Below are 19,030 nucleotides of genomic sequence, written 5' to 3' on the forward strand. Positions count from 1 at the left end.
ACTTGGCAGTGGTCCAGTTGTCTAGTTGAGTCGCCTTCAAACTCAGTTTCAATGTTGTCTGTCCATCTTTCTGTCCCCCCTCCATCTCAATTTTGTACTGTACAAAACTGTCACAACAAACTTTTAATGAAACTAAAAAGTTCATTAAAAATACAATATACAGAAACAGTGTATGAAATCAAAGTTATAATAAAAATAATAACAACAAGAATAGGGGTGGGGGTGTATAGGGATACGTTACGTCTTCTAAGTAGATGGAAGCTACTTAAAGTAAGAGCTATCAGCCCAGTATTTCACTGGAAGCCATAGTAATGATTCTCAGCCAGCCTATTTCTGAGTTTATTTGTGATCGTAAGTACCAGTAACAATTCAATTTGACTCTTATCGCCTTCTCCATTTGTTTTCATCTCCCCCCCCCCCATCTCCCTCCCAGCCCATCTTATCAGTCTCTCCCGGTCTCCATCAGTCTCCCTCCCTCCCTCCCTCCCTCCCTCCCTCCCATGATGCCTCCAGACAGTCCTCTTACCTGTGGGTAGGCACCCCCTGACACTGGGAATACAGTGGGCCGGGGGACATGCTGCAGTGGGTGCCCCAGGTACTGGGGAGTGCAGACTGTGGGCAGGTGGGCCTGGATGGTGGTGTAGGGGTGCAGGCCCTGGGTGTGGGGGTGGGCCATGGCCGAGCCAGGAAGGGCGTGCGATTGGTAGATGGTGGAGCCCACAGAGATGACGGGCACCACAGCCGCTGCTGTCACTGAGGCGGTCACCGTGGCAATGCCAGAGGAGTCCATGTTGCCAATGTTGTCCATTACACTATGACCCGTCTCTGGGGGCCTCCTCCCAGCTCCACCGTTGGCCCCACAGCGTCCCGGGCCCTCACGCTGGGCCCCTGAGCCCCCTCCTACTGTCTGCTCATAGAGCCAGTACCACTGGTGGGCCACCTCAAACAGAACCTCAGGGTACACACCACCCCCCTTGGCTGCCTCCTCTACAGCCATACATGCTTTCTCTAGCATCATGTTGTCCTGCAGGGAGAGAGGAGGGGAGGAGGTGAAAAAAATAGAGAGAGAAGAAAGGATGAGGAGATTCAGGGAAAAAATTGCATTTTAGGGAGAAAATTGATAAAAAGGTAAAAGAATAAAAGGATACCCAGCCTACATGAGTAGTCCGATGTGTCTTCTGCAGAACTGAAGAGTACCGGACATGTACCTGTTCCTTGCACTGCACCAGGGCCCTCTGGATCTCATTGGGGTTGAGGGCATGTGCATGGGGCAGGCAGCTCAGGGCCAGCTCAGCCGCAGCGCGAACCATGTTGGGGTCCCGCGCCCGTGATGCCCTGTCTGCCAGTGATGCCACCTCGGGAGGAGTGAGGTGCCCGTCCCAGCACTCCACCAGGATGTTGAGGGCAGCACTACCGATCTCCATGGCCTGGCCTGGAGGGGAAGAGGGAGAGACATTCATGTATGGTGTGGTGGTGGAGCATACCAAGATTATAGCTACTACTGTCTCATGGACTATGAAAGAAGAAACTTAGCTTTTGGGGTGACCTATCCCAATGAGAAAGGACAGAGAAAAACAAAGCCCCTCACCTGTGATCCAGGAGACGTGGGAGGAGTAGGTCCTGGAGAGCCAGTTGGGCGAGACAAAGTTGTGCAGGCCCAGGGCGTACAGGCCGATCTCGAAGGCACAGAGGTGCAAGTTGCGGTGGGGCCCCTGGTGGCCTCCACTGGCTGAGGGCTGGGTGAAGATGGAGGTGGAGCTGTTGCCCCCGGCCTTGATCAGCACGGTCTTGGCCAGCTCGAAGTAGAAGTGGGCCGCTGCCTCCGACGGCTGGTTGGGCACATGTGGTGCATGGCACTCAGGACGACGCCCTTTATACCTAAGAGGGGGGCGAGAAGAGGACTATTCAATTAGCATAATTTCATGTATACCTTAGCTGAGTTCTCCAATAATCAGATGGCATCAACACGTGTATAGAATATGTAGGAGGAGTCACTCACCTGCTGGTGTCTGTGCTCTTTGCCCTAGCCCCGCCTCCAGCCCTGCGAGAGCCGCTGGATGAGGAGGAGCCCAGCGAATCAGAAGAGGAGCTGCTGATGCTGTCACTGTCCTGGCCCCTCCCCCAGGAGGCTGCGGCCCAACCCCCTCTGAGTGGGCGTCGACTAAGGGTGGGGGAGCTGTCTGAGGTGGTCTCAGGAGCACTGCTGTCGATACTAGCCATGCCTGGGACAAGATTTAAAAAACGTAAAACTCAAACTTCTATCTAGTCAGCCACGTGTCAATGCTACCTCTAGATGGCCATTCAAGTCATACGATATGCCCTGTTCGAATGCAGTGCACACTATACAGTATAGGCTGTTATTTGAGACACAGCCAGTGTCTTAATCTGAGGTTGAGGTGGGGGGGGGTCAGGGTTACCTGTGTGTTTCTTCTTCTGGCGGACAGGAGAGCCCCAGCAGCGCCCGCTGTATGCCCCCCGTCCTCCCAGCGCCAAGCGGCTGGGCACCGTGCCCTCTGGCTTGAATGGGGCAGCCTCGCTCGGCTGGTCACATGACGCAGGTTGGGCGCCATCTGCTAAGACAATAAGTAAAGTATTGAATACGTTTTACACCTATACAGTAGCAACAGTGAGTGTTGGATTTTAAAAATTCCTTCCATTTTCAACAAATCTGTTTTGCATAGGTAGGGTAACACCTCATGTTCAGTGCAACACAGGTACAATATGACATTACCACCCTGTCTGTGTCTCACCTTGCTCTTTGGCCTCACTGACGCACTCTCCGGCTGTGGCGTTGTTCTGCACCCCACTGCCCGCCAGACCCGCCTGCTGTACTGCTGCCCCTCCAGCAGCCACCGCTTGCACAGAGGAGGACCCGGCTACAGCCGTGGTGTTGGGGGCGTGTTTGGACACCCCTCCGGTGGCACCTCCGTGTCCGTGAGCAGTGTGGGCAGCGTGCTTGGACGGGCTCCTCTGGCTGTTGGCAGCTGGCTTGCTGGAGTAGAAGGAGCTCAGGGTCTGGGGCTTGTGGGTCTGGCTCTCTCTGTCCAGCAGCTTGTCCAGGATCTGGGAGGTCAGAGGGAGAGGGAGTGTCATCCACAAGCCTTACAATGCATTAAAAAGCTGCATTCATATGTTTGTTGATAACTAGTTATTCTACTGGCCACAGTGCGGAAGGCCTACCTTTTTCAGCTTGCTCTGGTCATCCTTGTATGTGATCATGAGGGCCAGAGCCAAGTCTCCTTTCTCTCTCCTGGTCCCCTCACACAGCAGAGGGTGCTCTGCCTCGCTCACTGTGGTCTTCATACCTACACCAGGGGTTAGAAAGATGAAAAGACAGAAGCAAAAGAGTTAAGCAGTTTCTAAGACAAACAGGTACCTGGACGTTTTCCTATTTAAGTATCACTAACCTCAACACTGAACCATTAAATGGTGCCTACACTATTGTAAATGTAAAAACCTTGTGGTTGATCTTACCCAGTGCTGCTACAGCCGCCTCAAAGCCCAGCTCCTCGTCTCCAGGCATCTCGTTGTTCCGGTTACGGCTAGGCGGACGGGAACCTGTGGGGGAGACAACTGTACAAACAAAATAGAGAGGGGGACGAGGTGAAATATAAATTACTGGAAGTCTCACTTGTGTGATGACTGCATGACGTGTAATTCTGATCAATTATCAAGTGTCATGACTCTCCCTGGGTGAGGATCAAAGGCCTCACATCAGCTTGGCAAATGGCCGACAACAACCAGACCCTCCTACCCACAGGGGGCTGTGCCGGTCTTGACACGTTAATACTGCCATAAATTAGAGTGGAGGATAATCTATCTCTGGCATTCTAGTATGGTGAAAGGAATGCCTTTGTTTCAGATACTTTTTGCCATCAACATCAAACAATGAACATTGGGACAATATATTTCAACATCCAAACGTTGGGAATGATGAAATGGAATATGGAAAATGAATGTCTATTTTGTGATGTGATTAAAAATGGTATAAAGGCGTTATAATGAAAACATTGTGACTTGAAGAGTTTTTACACTGTGGATATCAGGTTTGCATCCTTTACATTGTGTAGAAAATATCAAGGAGGAAGACAATGTTTTCCTGAAGATAGGAATGTGATTTTAGCTTTCTAACAAAATCATAGTGATGATAATACTTTTGCCTTGTAACTAGCCACGCCCGAGGGAGCTCAGAGAGCGTGTCAGTATGACGGAAACGCCCCTCTTTACCAGAGTGCATAAAAGATTGATATAAGAATTATCAGATCAGACTAGACGGACCTCAAGCTGCAGCTTTTGTCCATAGTGGTCCCGAACCTGAAAATCAACACGAGGTGAAGACGACAAAGTTGCCTCCAGTAACAATCAATGTTAGGGCTGAGTAGCTGTTCTAAGTACTGTATCTAAGAAGGTGAATTTAAGTGGGACCATCCTGTTACTCTCTTCAAGCCATCGTCTACTACACTGCTCTCATCACCCCACAGGGGATCATCGACACGGCTGATTAGCCATCCTCAGAAGACCACTTCCAGAACGAGTGAAAGTAAACAGACAACTAAGAAGGACATTGTGACCTCTTGTGGACAATCTGAGCCTTACATCTAAAAGGCCATCCGAAAGAGAAGGCCCAATCGACCCCTTCCCACGAAGGCCTGGGTCCAACAGAGATACACGACGAAGACCTCCAACACGTAAATACATGCATTGCTTGTCTTCCCAAACGGGCGGCAGTTCCGGGCAAAGTATTAGGATTACTGTGAGCATAGGTCCATGTGTATCCAAGTGTTATCTCTCTCTCTTTAACTCGCTATCTTTTGTAAGAAGTGTCATATTGTGTTAGTCCACTAGGGACCCGTTTTCATTGTATTACGTTTCTAATCCCTACCTATACTGTGTACGTGTTTGTATCTTGTGTTACTTTTAATTAGTTAGTAAATAAATAATTAAATCAATTTGTGTGGTACGGTAGTAAGACCTGGGTTCGTGCAGACTTAAAGAGCCTACGACTTTCACAATGAGACTGATATGAGGTAAATGATTAATAAATGACAAGAGATATCTAGATATCTTTAGAGTTAATTCGGGAAACGGTAACTTTTCCCGTGGTGCCCCAAATTCCTAATGAGTTAATTGTTACATGATTAATTTAATCTAGTAACAATTAAACATAGTAGGTAATTATTCAATAAATAATAGTCATCACAATAATGAAAGTCACGTCACAAGTAAATGTTATATATGTGTGCGCATTTGTACTGTTTGGTGTATGTATTGTGTGAGCTCAAACAGAATCTCAATGTGGAAGGATAATAAAAATAAAATGTGTAGCGAGATTCACCTGGGGTACACAGCACATCAAATATGAAGCTGGCCAGCATGAGGGGCAGGACGGGCCTGTAGTCACAGAAGTTCCCGTCTCGGAGCTGCTCGGCCCTGTCCCGTATGGACGTCATCTCCACCAGGCCCAGAGGGATTTTCTTCAGCAGAGCCACCACCTCTGACTCCTGGTAGGCAAGCTTAACCTCCAGGGCCTTGGTGGAGGCTGGGGGCCTCTGCAGCTCCAGAGAGAACATGCCCGTGCTGAAGGCCAGGTTGTGGAGCTCCAGCCTCTCGCTCAGCACCGTCAGCAGGAAGGAGGTCTTGACCAGGGTGTTGGTGGCCACCTGGGTCTGCCTGCTGGTGGACACCTTGCTCTTCTTACCCTTGGTCTGGGGCTGCTCCACCTTCAGGTCTGGAGGGTTGGCCAGCAGGTCTCCAGCTAGCTCCACCGCCAGTCTGCAGGCATCATTGCTGTAGCCGTGGGCGTGGAGGGCCTCTGCACACGCAAACAGCACCTCCATCTGGCCCTCCTGCTCCAGTGGCTTGATCCCAGCAAAGATGTCTGGTTCCTCCTCATTGTTGTTCTCCAACACTCTCTCTGCCCCCTCCTCAGTGGCTGCATTCAGGAAGTAGGCCTGGTAGTCATCCTCTCCTACAGGGTCTCCCCCGGCCCCTGCCTCTGGGGCCTGATTGGGCAGGGCTACGGCTCCAGCGCCAGTTTCTCTGCGCCCACCACGCGGTGGCTTGGCGGCAGCTGCAGTCACAGTAACAACCGAGGTGGAGGGTCGAGCGTCTCCAGCGATGGCCGCCTCCTCATTTCCATTCACCTCTATCTCCGCCTCCACGTTCACCTCCTTCTCCATGGCAATGGCCGCTTCCACGACGACAGCAGCGTTCTCTTTGGTGGGGAAGGCGGGCTGGGGCTCAGCGGCAGGCAGGGTGGCAGCGAGGGTGACCCGTTTGCCCTCGAAGGCGCGCTCCTTGGGCGTGTTTCCGGCCCCTTTCCCTCCCCCACTGTATTTGTGTGGCTCTCTGAGTAGCGGGCTTGGTGAGGGCAGCATCTCAGGCGGCGGGGGCGTGAAGTCAAAGGTGTTGCTGGCCTCAGCGCCTAGCGCCAGACTGGAGCCGTCATCCAGGCTCAGCTCGGCCATGTCAGGCTCCAGGGAGCTGTCCTCACTGCTGGTGCGCCGCTTGGCTGCTTGGTGTTTTCCCCCTACCGCTCCTGATCCCCCGGAGGACGACTTGCCCCCCTGGGTTATCTTAGCCTTGCCCCCAGTGGACGAGGAGGAACCTGCGCCTTTGTACATCCCCTTACTACTGACCTCCTCTAGAGAGAGAGACACACTACCCCCTAGCCGCACTAGGACCCCTCCTCCGCCCCCGGCCGACAACCCCTTCCTCTTGCTCACAATGGTCTCTTTGGGCCTGACAGCCACTTCTTGTTGGGGACTTCTGCCTTTGTAGTCTCCCCCACCTCCCTCAGAGCTGCCAGATATCCCTCCTCCACGTTCAGGGGGGTCTCCAGCCAGGCCAGCCTTGGCCCCTCTCTGCTGTTGCACTGCCCTGGCCCAGCAGAAGGAAGCGCTCTTCTTGTCTGCACTGCAGTAGGTGATGCCTGGCAGTGGGTAGGCCACCTCCCAGTTGAAGTAGCAGGACTCCACGGCCGGTTTGAAGCCCTGGAACAGTTTGTCCAGGGACTTGCGGTGTTGCCCTCGCTTCACGATCTCAATCACTTTCAGATGCCACTGCTTGAGCTGGGCAGCCAGCTCCAAACGCCTATAGGATGGTGCAAAGAGAAACGTAGACACACATTGTTATAGTCAGTCCAGGAAACAAGGGCCACAGAGCAGAGACGATAGTAACAAACAAGCACACAAAGGCACACACACCATTATTCAGATAATTGCCTCTGTAACTGAAAGACACGCACACAGAGTTTTCTGCAAGGAACTCTGACACTGTCATTCCTCATTTTGCTTTCTGTCATTGCGTCTCAAATAGCTAATTTAACCCAGTGTCGATTGAGACCACATAGCAATCTAAAAGCCAAGCAGCAATCAGGTCACAGTGAATCAGGAGGATGCCCTGGTCTAATACACTCAATGTCCCAAACACTTACTGCTCTAACCAGATTAACTTAACAGAGAGTCTATATCAACCCAACGCAGACAGATTCAGACCTGGGATGGGTTGTGAAAGTGAGAAGTGAAATGAAGGTAAGAGACCGGTGGAGTGGTGCGCTGTCAGCATTCGACACTATTCTAGTTGATGTAGGAAACCAAGGCTAAGTAAGTGTTAGACAGGCAGGAAGGGAAGTGACCTCACCTCTGAGGGCTCATGGTGGGGTCTAGCACAGCCAGCCTCCACAGAACCACCATCTCATCACACATGCTGGCGCAGGCGTGGGCTGCCACCTCCGACTGCCCGTTACTGCGCCCCGTGTGCCCGCTGGCACTGCTGTGGGACGCCGACGTACGCACGCTGTACCACCAGCCAATGATCTGAGGAGAGAGGAGAGTCACCTCTGTCCTATCATGTGTGTATAAGTATGTACAGTGGGGAGAACAAGTATTTGATACACTGCCGATTTTGCAGGTTTTCCTACTTACAAAGCATGTAGAGGTCTGTAATTTTTATCATAGGTACACTTCAACTGTGAGAGACGGAATCTAAATCAAAAATCCAGAAAATCACATTGTATGATTTTTAAGTAATTAATTTCAATTTTATTGCATGACATAAGTATTTGATCACCTACCAACCAGTAAGAATTCCGGCTCTCACAGACCTGTTAGTTTTTCTTTAAGAAGCCCTCCTGTTCTCCACTCATTACCTGTATTAACTGCACCCGTTTGAACTCGTTACCTGTATAAAAGACATCTGTCCACACACTCAATCAAACAGACCCCAACCTCTCCACAATGGCCAAGACCAGAGAGTTGTGTAAGGACATCAGGGATAAAATTGTAGACCTGCACAATGCTGGGATGGGCTACAGGACAATAGGCAAGCAGCTTGGTGAGAAGGCAACAACTGTTGGCGCAATTATTAGAAAATGGAAGAAGTTCAAGATGGCGGTCAATCACCCTCGGTCTGGGGCTCCATGCAAGATCTCACCTCGTGGGGCATCAATGATCATGAGAAGGTGAGGGATCAGCCCAGAACTACACGGCAAGACCTGGTCAATGACCTGAAGAGAGCTGGGACCACAGTCTCAAAGAAAACCATTAGTAACACACTACGCCGTCATGGATTAAAATCCTGCAGCGCACGCAAGGTCCCCCTGCTCAAGCCAGCGCATGTCCAGGCCCGTCTGAAGTTTGCCAATGACCATCTGGATGATCCAGAGGAGGAATGGGAGAAGGTCATGTGGTCTGATGAGAAAAAACTAGAGCTTTTTGGTCTAAACTCCACTCGCCGTGTTTGGAGGAAGAAGAAGGATGAGTACAACCCCAAGAACACCATCCCAACCGTGAAGCATGGAGGTGGAAACATCATTCTTTGGGGATGCTTTTCTGCAAAGGGGACAGGACGACTGCACCGTATTGAGGGGAGGATGGATGGGGCCATGTATCGCGAGATCTTGGCCAACAACCTCCTTCCCTCAGTAAGAGCATTGAAGATGGGTCGTGGCTGGGTCTTCCAGCATGACAACGACCCGAAACACACAGCCAGGGCAACTAAGGAGTGGCTCCGTAAGAAGCATCTCAAGGTCCTGGAGTGGCCTAGCCAGTCTCCAGACCTGAACCCAATAGAAAATCTTTGGAGGGAGCTGAAAGTCCGTATTGCCCAGCGACAGCCCCGAAACCTGAAGGATCTGGAGAAGGTCTGTATGGAGGAGTGGGCCAAAATCCCTGCTGCAGTGTGTGCAAACCTGGTCAAGACCTACAGGAAACGTATGATCTCTGTAATTGCAAACAAAGGTTTCTGTACCAAATATTAAGTTCTGCTTTTCTGATGTATCAAATACTTATGTCATGCAATAAAATGCAAATTAATTACTTAAAAATCATACAATGTGATTTTCTGGATTTTTGTTTTAGATTCAGTCTCTCACAGTTGAAGTGTACCTATAATACAAATTACAGACCTCTACATGCTTTGTAAGTAGGAAAACCTGCAAAATCGGCAGTGTATCAAATACTTGTTCTCCCCACTGTATGTAACATGTGTGTGTTACCTGTTCATAAGTGAGACACTGCTCAGTGAGGATCTCTAGTAGGGGTGCAGCGTTGCTGTCTCTCCTCTTGAACATCTCCCTGACGATGGACAGGAGGTTCCAGATCCCCTCGGGCTCTCGCCCCCTCAGCGGCCTCAGCAGACACGCCCACTCTGCCGCCGCCGGGGGCTCCGTAGATGACAGGTACATGGAGTTGACATCACTGCACCGGGAGAGAGGGACCACACACACAGATTAGCAAGTATACTTCCACACATATTGTCTGCGTCCTGTTAACTTTGACTATGCCAGTCTCTGTCTTACCTGAAGACAACAGGAGAGGGGCCACAGAACTTGTGCAGAGTCTTCTTGATGTTGTCACTGAGCGTAGACTCATCTAGATACCAGGTGCTCTGATCAGAGGCTGAGGGGCCAGCAGTGGGGTCTGTACACAGGAGGCAGGGAGTAAACACAAAGCCCAAGAAATGCGATACAAACATACAGGAAATGTCAAGACGCTGATTTAAACTGATAATTGGGAAACATTATGCCCTATGCAGGAGGCAAACAGAAGTACAGGCAGGGCGTACCGGGAGCCCCACACACTGTGTTGATGGCTGTGGACTGGGAGGACAGGAGCTCATCCAGGAGCCTCTGGGCTGTGGGCAAAATCTGAAGGAGAAAAATAACAGATCAGTTTTAATGAGTCTGATAGAATCTGTTTCAGATCAGTTAATGTTAAGTTATGACAATCGGTTTCACCACTGTTTCGGGGGGGTTTGGGGCATAGGTTCTCATGGCTACTTGTTAAATCCTACCTTTTGAACACAAGGCTCTAATTACAGCTAAGAAATACAGTTGGCCTTAGAGCTGAGTAACATTACACTGACCAACACTGCACTATTGACTGTAATACATAAGGGGACAATGCAACTACTGTGTGTTCTTTATCTCAGTAGCACAGGAGGCAGACAAAGAGAGTATTGAGACCGGGCCTTTTACAGGCTGAGCATAGCTACCGCTACAAACCCAGCCACTGGGAGGTTGAACACACAACATTGTTCACACATTCAACTTAATGTATTTTTGCGACTGTTGTTGATCTTAAGTAGATAAACAACTATCTAATAGTTTTTGAAGCACCTAAAGGGATTGAGAAATGTGTCTAGGATTCTATGCACAATATATGCTGTTATTTTACTTTTTTCTTTTAAAAAACTGCATTGTTGGTTAAGGGCTTGTAAGTAAGCATTTCACTGTAATGTCTACACCTGTTGTATTCGGCACATGTTGCAAATACAATTTTATTTTATTTTATTTAACATTTGAATGTAACTTGTTGGTGGTTTCAGTAGTTGGAACTTGCCTCCTAGTTATGATGACTTGTCTCCCTCCACATTGAGATACCCAGCCAACCCTTATTCCTGAAGTGAAGCTAGCAGACAATCTAACCAGCTAGTGTGGTTTGACTGTCTTACCTGTTGGGGAAGCTCACTGATGAGGTACTGGGCAAACTTCTGTAGCTGGTCCCTCTGCAGCCGGGACAGGGACTCTGACACGGGGGCTCGCAGGCACACTGCAGACGCCTGGCAGACAAACAAAGGCGTGATAGGCATTAGTGTACATTTAGGATCTCACCATCTCACCTTGCTCTGTTTCCTGTTCACACAGTGAGTTTAAATGCAGAGAATTAAAATATAAACTGGAATGTAGGTGTGCAACAAACTACAAGTTCGGGGGTCGTACAGTACGAGACACCACTACCACAGAAAGTGATTAGAATATATCTCACATTAAAATAAGACTAGAGAGAGGGGGAAAAGAGAGAGAGGTAGCCTGCTACTACTGTGTGGTGAATGGGAGCGGAAACACTTGGGATTCCTGGCCCAGGATGGAGACCAGAGAAAGGAACAGAGGGGATGATATAATGATATGGTTTAATAGCCAGGGTAAATAGCAGGAACAGCGAGATAGGGAGTGACAGCGGCATGCTTGTGCTCTAATAGCCTGCCAAAGAACATTTCATGGGGAGAGGCGATACGGACATGCCTGGTGCCTAAATGGATGAAGTGTGTCACACAGCTGTGAGTCGAATGGATTCGGTTCAGTATGTCGTCCTGATATGCCCTTCGTTTATGCTGGCTAGCTGACAACAGCAGCAGCATGGCTCTAGTTAAAACTTCTAAAAGAAAGTGATGTATATTTTGATGGGCGAGGGAGAAATAACTTGTAGTATTGATCACCATCTCCAATTTGTTCCATCCCACTTGATTTTATTTAGAGTAGGATAGCAGCCTACAGGAGAAATAACTTGTAATATTAGTAGTAACCATTTGGATGTCACCGTGATACAGTCTACACTGCTCAAGGGGAGAGTTTGCACTGAAAGCCGGCAACACAACAACATTGCCCACACACTTCCCCTAACCACCAACCTTTTAGAAGCAGTTATTCTACTTTTCGGTGAGGATCTTCTGTTGGTTCTATTGAAACGTTCTCTGACCAGAACATTTAATAATATAATGCTTTGAGATCATCAGAAGTTATTACAGCTGTATCAGTTCTTTAGGGGTGTTAATGTACGTTGCTTTACACACTGAACAGTCAAGAGTTCTGTGCTGCAGTGTGTGTGCGTGTTTGGTATTTATCGCATTGTTCTTCTGGAGTGGTTTCATAATGTGCAACAAATTGAGCGCACTCAAGTTGAACTGTGTGCATGCCTATGTGTGTGAGTGTGTGTGTGAGTGTGTGTGGTGTGCACATGCACCCTAGTGAGAAAACCAGGGAAGACTCAGACCCATGGGTTCAGTCTGTGGCTGTGACTGTATGTCTGTGAAGATACACATTTAGACAACTTCCTGTTGAAACCACAGTGCCTTTTAAAGAACACAACTCGGCCTATATTCTGACACACCGTGTCAACATGCTCTCAGGAGACACAGACTCAAGACACTGAATTTCTGCAAATAAAACTGGCTATTAATAATGTATTATTTCAAGGCTACCTACACCCCATGGTTCCCATTTCAACACACACAAAAAACTGCACTAGTGGGTCTGTATTTCTCACAATACCTGTAGCAGCATTCATTTCAAGACCTCTCATTATTTTATGTCCAATTCATGAGCGGGACGTGGCAATTCATGAGTCACAAAATGACATCTGTCGCATTCCCCGCTGAGTATTTGGAGTGATGAAATCTGTTTTGACTACAGCATCGATCTTTTATCATGGCAAATGTCACCTCTTAAGGCTACAGAGTAAGTGGACTGAATGAATGGAAAGGTCTAAGCATAACATAGCCCCCATGGCGTCACCTAGGGCGACAGGTTTTCAATATCCACTTTCACAGAGAGGGTGAAAAGACCAGCCTCCCATCTGGGCCTGAGAGATGTTAATTACTTTACAGCTAATCCACCCATTCAATACAATAATTGCTAATAAGGGTCCATGTGCGCCTGATAAAAGGTCACAAGAAAGCTATGGAGGTGTGTGCGCCATAGCCACAGAACAGCTGACAGTCTGAAGTGGGAGAAGACCTACACAGCGGGGAGTGGGGATATGGCTATGGGAGACTCTCTCCTGGACTGATCATTACAGAGCAAGAGAGAGAAAGAGACAGAAAGAGAGAGATCGGGTTGTTCCCCAGTGGAGTTTAAGATCATTGTGATTTTCTGATTCTGATCATATGACATAATCCGCTTTAAGTGCCATGGGATCATATGATCTCAGAACATCTGAACATAACTTCAAAAGGCTGAACTGAGCCCACACACTCGTTCATGCCAAGACACACACACTATCATACCCTGCAAGACCCACCTACACTGTGATATCAGGAGAGAACAGACAGTCCTCCACCCAAAGACATCATCAGAGCCTCCCACACACACACACTCATAGTGCCTCAGCACTCTCTTACACCCTATGAGTCACATAGATACAGACAATTCCATCCATCCATACATACATACATACATACATACATACATACATACACATACATACATACAGCAATTCTGTAGGCTATTTGAATACATACAATGTATTCAAACAGTAACGTAAATGTAAATGTAATGTGTTATATAGACGGAAGGGGTGTCTACCAACAAAACCGACATGTGAGCAACCACAACATAAAAACAGACGGGGTTGGCTTACAATCAAAGGATTATTGACAACATGTAAGTAAGCTATAATTCGTTTTTGAAAACAAATACATTTGCCCAATAAGCACTTGTTTGTCGTACAAATAAATTGTTACAGTTGTTGGTTAGCTGGCTAGCTAACCCTAGCCATATTAGCATAGACATGACAAGCGTCAAAACACATCAAAGCAAGACATGGTATTAAGAACAAATACAACCAGCTGAAACAAGTCATCTACAATTCACCAAACAGCAGCTTCTAGTCATTGTTGCTAGCAATCTATGACAACAACAGACAGCCTTTGAACTCAGAGTTGCACCCAAATTATTGTTGTGACGATGTCAACCAGTCTTTAGGCTATGGCTTGTGTCTGTGCCAGGGTTGGGGTAAAAGTTCCTAAATTGAAATGGAATTGACCGTTATCACAGTGCTACACTAACTCCCTCACATGTATACAGCACTATACTATACTATAATTGCAGCACAAAGGTGTATTCATGCGGTAATGCCTCGTATCTGTACTCCAAACTCACGTTGTGGATCCTGAAGAGGCAGAGGGCCACCACGTGGGCGCACCACTTGGCCCCGGCTCCACAGGTGCAACTGCAGGAAGTGATGCGGCAGCGGTCGAACATGACAGCCACATTGTACGCCCCTTTTGATTGGCCAGCCTGGGGCGACACCACGGTGGCACTGAGGTGGAAACCTTTGAGAGAGAGAGAGAGACATAGAGAGGGGATAATATCTGCTCTGTAATGTCCATCTATTTGTCTGTGTGGGACAATGAGACTGGAGCAATGGAATGAGAAATACAATGTCATTATGATAAAGTGGGGCAGGAAATCTTAACAGAGGGCTGGCCGACACTGTGCAGCAGCAGTGCTGTAATGTGACCTGAGCCTGGGCTGCCAGACAGGAAATGAAAGGCAGTTTTATTTCCATGCACATGGAGAGACTAGGAGATAGGAGGGAAAAGAGGGGGAGGGGGAGGTTGCCCAAAAGCTTTTACCCACTGGACAGCAGCCAGCATTCTCCTGGTGAGCCCGAGCCGGCACAGAGCAGGAGGGGAGGGTAGGAGAGGTGGGGGAGTAGAGGAACACGACTCAGAGTAACTGTTCCAGATTCAACATAACAGGACCCCTTCAGATAGCCGAGCTCTGTTCCTGCTCCAGTTTCTCTGCTCCTACCTGGCAGTGTAACTCCTCCTCCACCTCTAACCTGCTTCCTTTCCCCTGCTACTTCCACTGGGAGACTGGGTTTCCATTACCTCACAATGAACTCTAATGTGTTTAACCTAATACAGCACTGACATACCCTGGGCTCGCAGGAAAACAATGAGGCACACTCTGCAGATAAAGAGAAAGCGCTTGCTTTCAAAATGGTTGTAAACATTTTAATCAGAACCCTTGGGACATTATGAAAGTATTTGAAAAAGCTAATATATGCCCCTCCAAGGTTTAATACAGTGAGAAAGGTTAAATCTCTAGATATCTGCTTTCAGCTCACCTGAATTTTCTTTAACATAACTTATAAGCATTAATCACGAGCCACTGTTGAGCGGTGCAAAAAAGGGCATTTCACTGCAATACTTTCTGATCCTAGCTGGCATCCTAGCAGGGATGTTGAGTGTACTGAATTAATAACCCAATCATTATGTAGAATGCTCAGTGGATTGGGGCAGGCTGCTTGGCCTGTAGTTAATCCTAGGTGCCGTGCCCATTGAAGTGGTCCATGTAATAGCAGGTCTATGCACTATATTTCACACCTGTGGCTTCATTCATTGACCTAGGAAATGTCTTAAATGGCACAGTACAACAGCAGCATTCCTACACTATTAAGCTACATCAAGTTCTCTTTCTACTAACGAACTGGGGGTTGGCAAACTCAATGGCTAATGATTAGTGATAAATATGGCCACATACCCTGACCGGGAAAAACCTCTGGGCCCTAGTCGTGGCCTATCACCACCAGAGTAGTGCTCAGAGATTTTCCTGTCACAGGGTCAGGAAAACTCTGGGCCCTAGTGATGAGCGGTGAGAGTAATGTAATCCCCTCACATCCTGCCTGCCTCCCTGGCCGGCTGCTCTAATCCAGTCATCTGGGATGAGCAGAGAAATGCAGAGGCTCCACCGGGATCCCACGCCACTGAGGTGAAAACAGCATGGGATAAATGCTCAACTAGATAAATGCACAACTAGTTTTTGAAGCCCAAAGCACAGAGTGAGCGTGGGGCTGTGGAACAAGCCTAGCCAATATGTGACCAAGACAACTTTATGGAGGTTTGGAGAATTCAGCCTTCCGTGCTGCTGTTGTCTTAGTGCTGTGGTGGTATTAGGTGAAGGCCACTGCTCAGTGCTCACCTATCTGCAGAGGGTCTTTAACAGCCCTCATCCTGTATAGCTGCTCCCCTCGCTGGAACTCATCAGGGCTGCCGTTGGCCAGACACGAGTACAGCCTGCAGAGGGAGAACCACAGAGAGAGGGGGATGAGATCAGAGAAAAATTAAGATACATTAACTTCTCCAAATACTATGTCCCCTCTGAAGTTGTGCTAGCTATGTATACATTGCATTTGTGAGTTGTCCCGAGTATTTGGCGTGAGTGAATGTTCTGAGTGATTCAGTAAATGTAAATGAGTGGGTGTGTGATAAGCTGAAATGGAATGTGATTCCAAAACAGAGCGAGTACGATGTACAATAAGCCTCATGCCATATCATTTCCTTGTCATCCTTTAAAGGCCCAGTGCAGTCAAAAATGTGATTTTATGTTTTATACATATTTCCACGCTGAGGTTGGAATAATACTGTGAAAAATAAGATAATGCCCTTTTAGTGTAAGAGCTGTCTGAAAAGACTGCCTGAAATTTCAGCCTGTTTTGGTGGGATGGAGTTTTGGCCTTCCATGGTGACGTCACCATGCAGTAAATTGGTTACTAGACCAATAAGAAAGAGTACTCCCAGAAAGTCCTAGCAAAATTTTTACTTGAGAAATTGCCCTGTGCTAAAAAGCTTTTTCTTGTTGACAATTTCAATTGAAAACAATCACAGTAAGGTACTTAATTTTTTTATCTCGCATTTTTAGTCATTTAGCAGACGCTCTTATCCAGAGCGACTTACAGGAGCAATTAGGGTTAAGTGCCTTGCTCAAGGGCACATCGACAGATATTTCACCTAGTCGGCTCGGGGATTAGAACCAGCGACCTTTCGGTTACTGGCACAACGCTCTTAACCACTAAGCCACCAGCTAAAAAGCTTTTTCTTGTTGACAATTTCAATTGAAAACAATCACAGTAAGGTACTTAATTGTTACCCAGAAATAATTTGATATTGTGATAAAAACAGTTGCATTGGACCTTTAATAACATTCCCACAAAGATCAGTGTGTGTCTTCAGATATCTCTAACATATTATGAAAATCCAAGACGATCTCAGATAGACTTCAGAGCGCGTGTACAGTTTGGTTTTACTATCCTTGTGGGTATCAGAAGTCCTCACAAGGATAATAAAACAAGTAAAATTCGGACATGTGGGGACATTTCGCCGGTTTTCCACAAGGAAAAAGGCTATTTTAGACTTTAGGGTTACAATTGGGGTTAGGTTTAGGAATTTGGGGTTAGGGAAAATCGGATTTTGAATGGGAATGTTTTGGTCCCCACAAGGATAGTAAAACAAACGTGTGTGAGTGTGTGTGTGTGTGTGTGTGTGTATCTCCAGCCTCACCGGATGTCCTCCTCATTCTCTGGGAAGCTCCAGTAGGCGATGCGGAGCTGCAGCTGCTCGGGGACAGGAGGATAGACCTTCTCCACCACCTCAAACGGGATGTGGAACGCCACCTGCTTGGCTGATAGCTCCACCAGAGGGATGACCTGACCATCTAACAGACACACAGAGAGAGTGAGCGAACCAAACATTGAGTGAGACTGAATGAAAGTGTGCCAGAGTGTCAGAGGGAATGGGTGTAAAAATGCATGTAAGACAGAATAAAACAATAGAATTGTACTTTGTGTCCCTATGTTACAATGGTAATTCCTTTTCTGCTCTGCTCCAAAGGCAACACACAAACACACACCACACGGGTGGAAGGGTGTGAGAAGGTGAATAAGCGAAAGAGTGCAGGTGTGTGTGTGTGTGTCTAACAGTACGGATCCACTATTAACGTGAAATTTGGATCGCCACACTAGCTTCACCCTCATGTGGAGGTATCAACAGCCAATCCAGTAGCGTCTGGAAGCTAGTGAGCTTCGATTGGTCTAGCGCGCCGCGATATCTCAGTGTATTTGAATAAACTTCCGCTTTCCACAACTTAGGTCCTGCCCTGTTCATGCTCCCCCACCATGCTCGCATCGCCCAACCGCCCACTTTGCATCCATCCATTGAAAATGAATGGGGCTCCACTGTTTCGTCGCCCTAACGTGCTTTATGGATCTCTGCCGTAAGTGTATGTGTGTGTGTATATGACAGAAAGAGAGAGACACTAGAGAGAAACTGGGGAGTGTGCATGCTTTGTAAAGTGTAGAGTTAGCTATCCACTGCTCGTATTGAGGACAATGAGGGCTGCCACAAAAAATATGGGTCTCTAACTTTACAAACACAGACCTGTTTTTCCAAGCTCACTTTTCCTGCCATCAACCATATAAGGAGGAAAGCAAGCAGTCTGAATAATGCCAACAACTGGATGGCTGTGGTTCAGATGGTCAGAAGCCATGGTAAACCTATCAAGGATGGGGAGGGGTGTAGTCAACTATTTTGACCGGTTGACAAAAACATTGCCTTGGTGCAAGTCTCCACACTTTCAACTAATGACCCTGGCCTGGACTTCATCATGACTAGCCAAGGAAGGGTCTAGGTTTCCTGAGGGGTCCTGAACCCACACCACCCCTTCTCCAGATACAGCATGCTTCAACAGCCAACAACTACAACGAGACCCTAAAAATAAAACTCACTAGAAACATATAGGCCTACCCAGAAACAGTACCATTTCCAGCTGGCTTGGACTGCAGAGTTGACAATTAAGAAACCATAAGCCCAGCCACCTTCCATAAAAAAGGCTAATCTAAATATTAATCAGTAATAATCTAATTACCATTGCAGCCTTGCAATCTAATTAATCAGGGAGACGTATTCTAATGAAAACGCATGAGGCAACAGCACTGCAATCCATCCAACAACCTTAAATAAACCTACCTCTTGTATTTCAGGCGCCGACATCAGAGACGTGCAAACACAATGGCCTAACAGGTAGTTTAGTCACAGAATAATTAGCGACGCGCATGCCTCACCCACCTGACAATGTATTTTTCAGCCATCTATTTCATGTGTTTGAGGGATGTAAAAATCCACTTGTCACTTAAATCTCGCTGGATTGATTGCTTTCATACTCTTGCTTGTGCCTCTCGTTTTTACCCGT

At 47.7% G+C, this 19,030-nt stretch overlaps 2 protein-coding genes across 7 annotated transcripts in view; one reads left to right on the top strand and one right to left on the bottom strand.

Annotated features, from left to right (window-relative positions):
* slc17a5 (solute carrier family 17 member 5) overlaps positions 1-16,525 on the top strand; it is a 583,343-nt gene extending 566,818 nt beyond the window's left edge. Inside the window, exon 12 of the transcript XR_014610727.1 lies at positions 16,514-16,525. The gene's annotated coding sequence lies outside the window, so the exon portion shown is untranslated. The remainder of the gene's footprint in view (positions 1-16,513) is intronic.
* The window catches only part of LOC311110816 (zinc finger SWIM domain-containing protein 8-like), a 33,288-nt gene that overhangs the window by 5,225 nt on the left and 9,033 nt on the right, over positions 1-19,030 (bottom strand). For 2 of the 6 annotated variants that reach the window (XM_084153388.1, XM_084153385.1), the window contains exons 2-18: positions 17,344-17,497; positions 15,986-16,080; positions 14,159-14,331; positions 10,954-11,061; positions 10,066-10,147; positions 9,800-9,920; positions 9,497-9,698; positions 7,642-7,817; positions 5,336-7,092; positions 3,475-3,573; positions 3,181-3,305; positions 2,751-3,063; positions 2,418-2,570; positions 2,000-2,222; positions 1,589-1,878; positions 1,209-1,432; positions 527-1,024 (exon numbers count right to left, since the gene is read on the bottom strand). In XM_084153388.1, the coding sequence (XP_084009514.1) occupies positions 527-1,024; positions 1,209-1,432; positions 1,589-1,878; positions 2,000-2,222; positions 2,418-2,570; positions 2,751-3,063; positions 3,181-3,305; positions 3,475-3,573; positions 5,336-7,092; positions 7,642-7,817; positions 9,497-9,698; positions 9,800-9,920; positions 10,066-10,147; positions 10,954-11,061; positions 14,159-14,331; positions 15,986-16,080; positions 17,344-17,497 (4,793 nt within the window). Of the gene's footprint in view, positions 1-526; positions 1,025-1,157; positions 1,433-1,588; positions 1,879-1,999; positions 2,223-2,417; positions 2,574-2,750; positions 3,064-3,180; positions 3,306-3,474; positions 3,574-5,335; positions 7,093-7,641; positions 7,818-9,496; positions 9,699-9,799; positions 9,921-10,065; positions 10,148-10,953; positions 11,062-14,158; positions 14,332-15,985; positions 16,081-17,343; positions 17,498-19,030 lie in introns of all 6 variants that reach the window. The other 4 variants (XM_084153387.1, XM_084153386.1, XM_084153384.1 and 1 more) reach the window with 2 other exon arrangements.

This window comes from Coregonus lavaretus (assembly GCF_964263955.1).
Source record: "Coregonus lavaretus genome assembly, chromosome: 36".
NCBI classification, from domain to species: Eukaryota; Metazoa; Chordata; class Actinopteri; order Salmoniformes; family Salmonidae; genus Coregonus; species Coregonus lavaretus.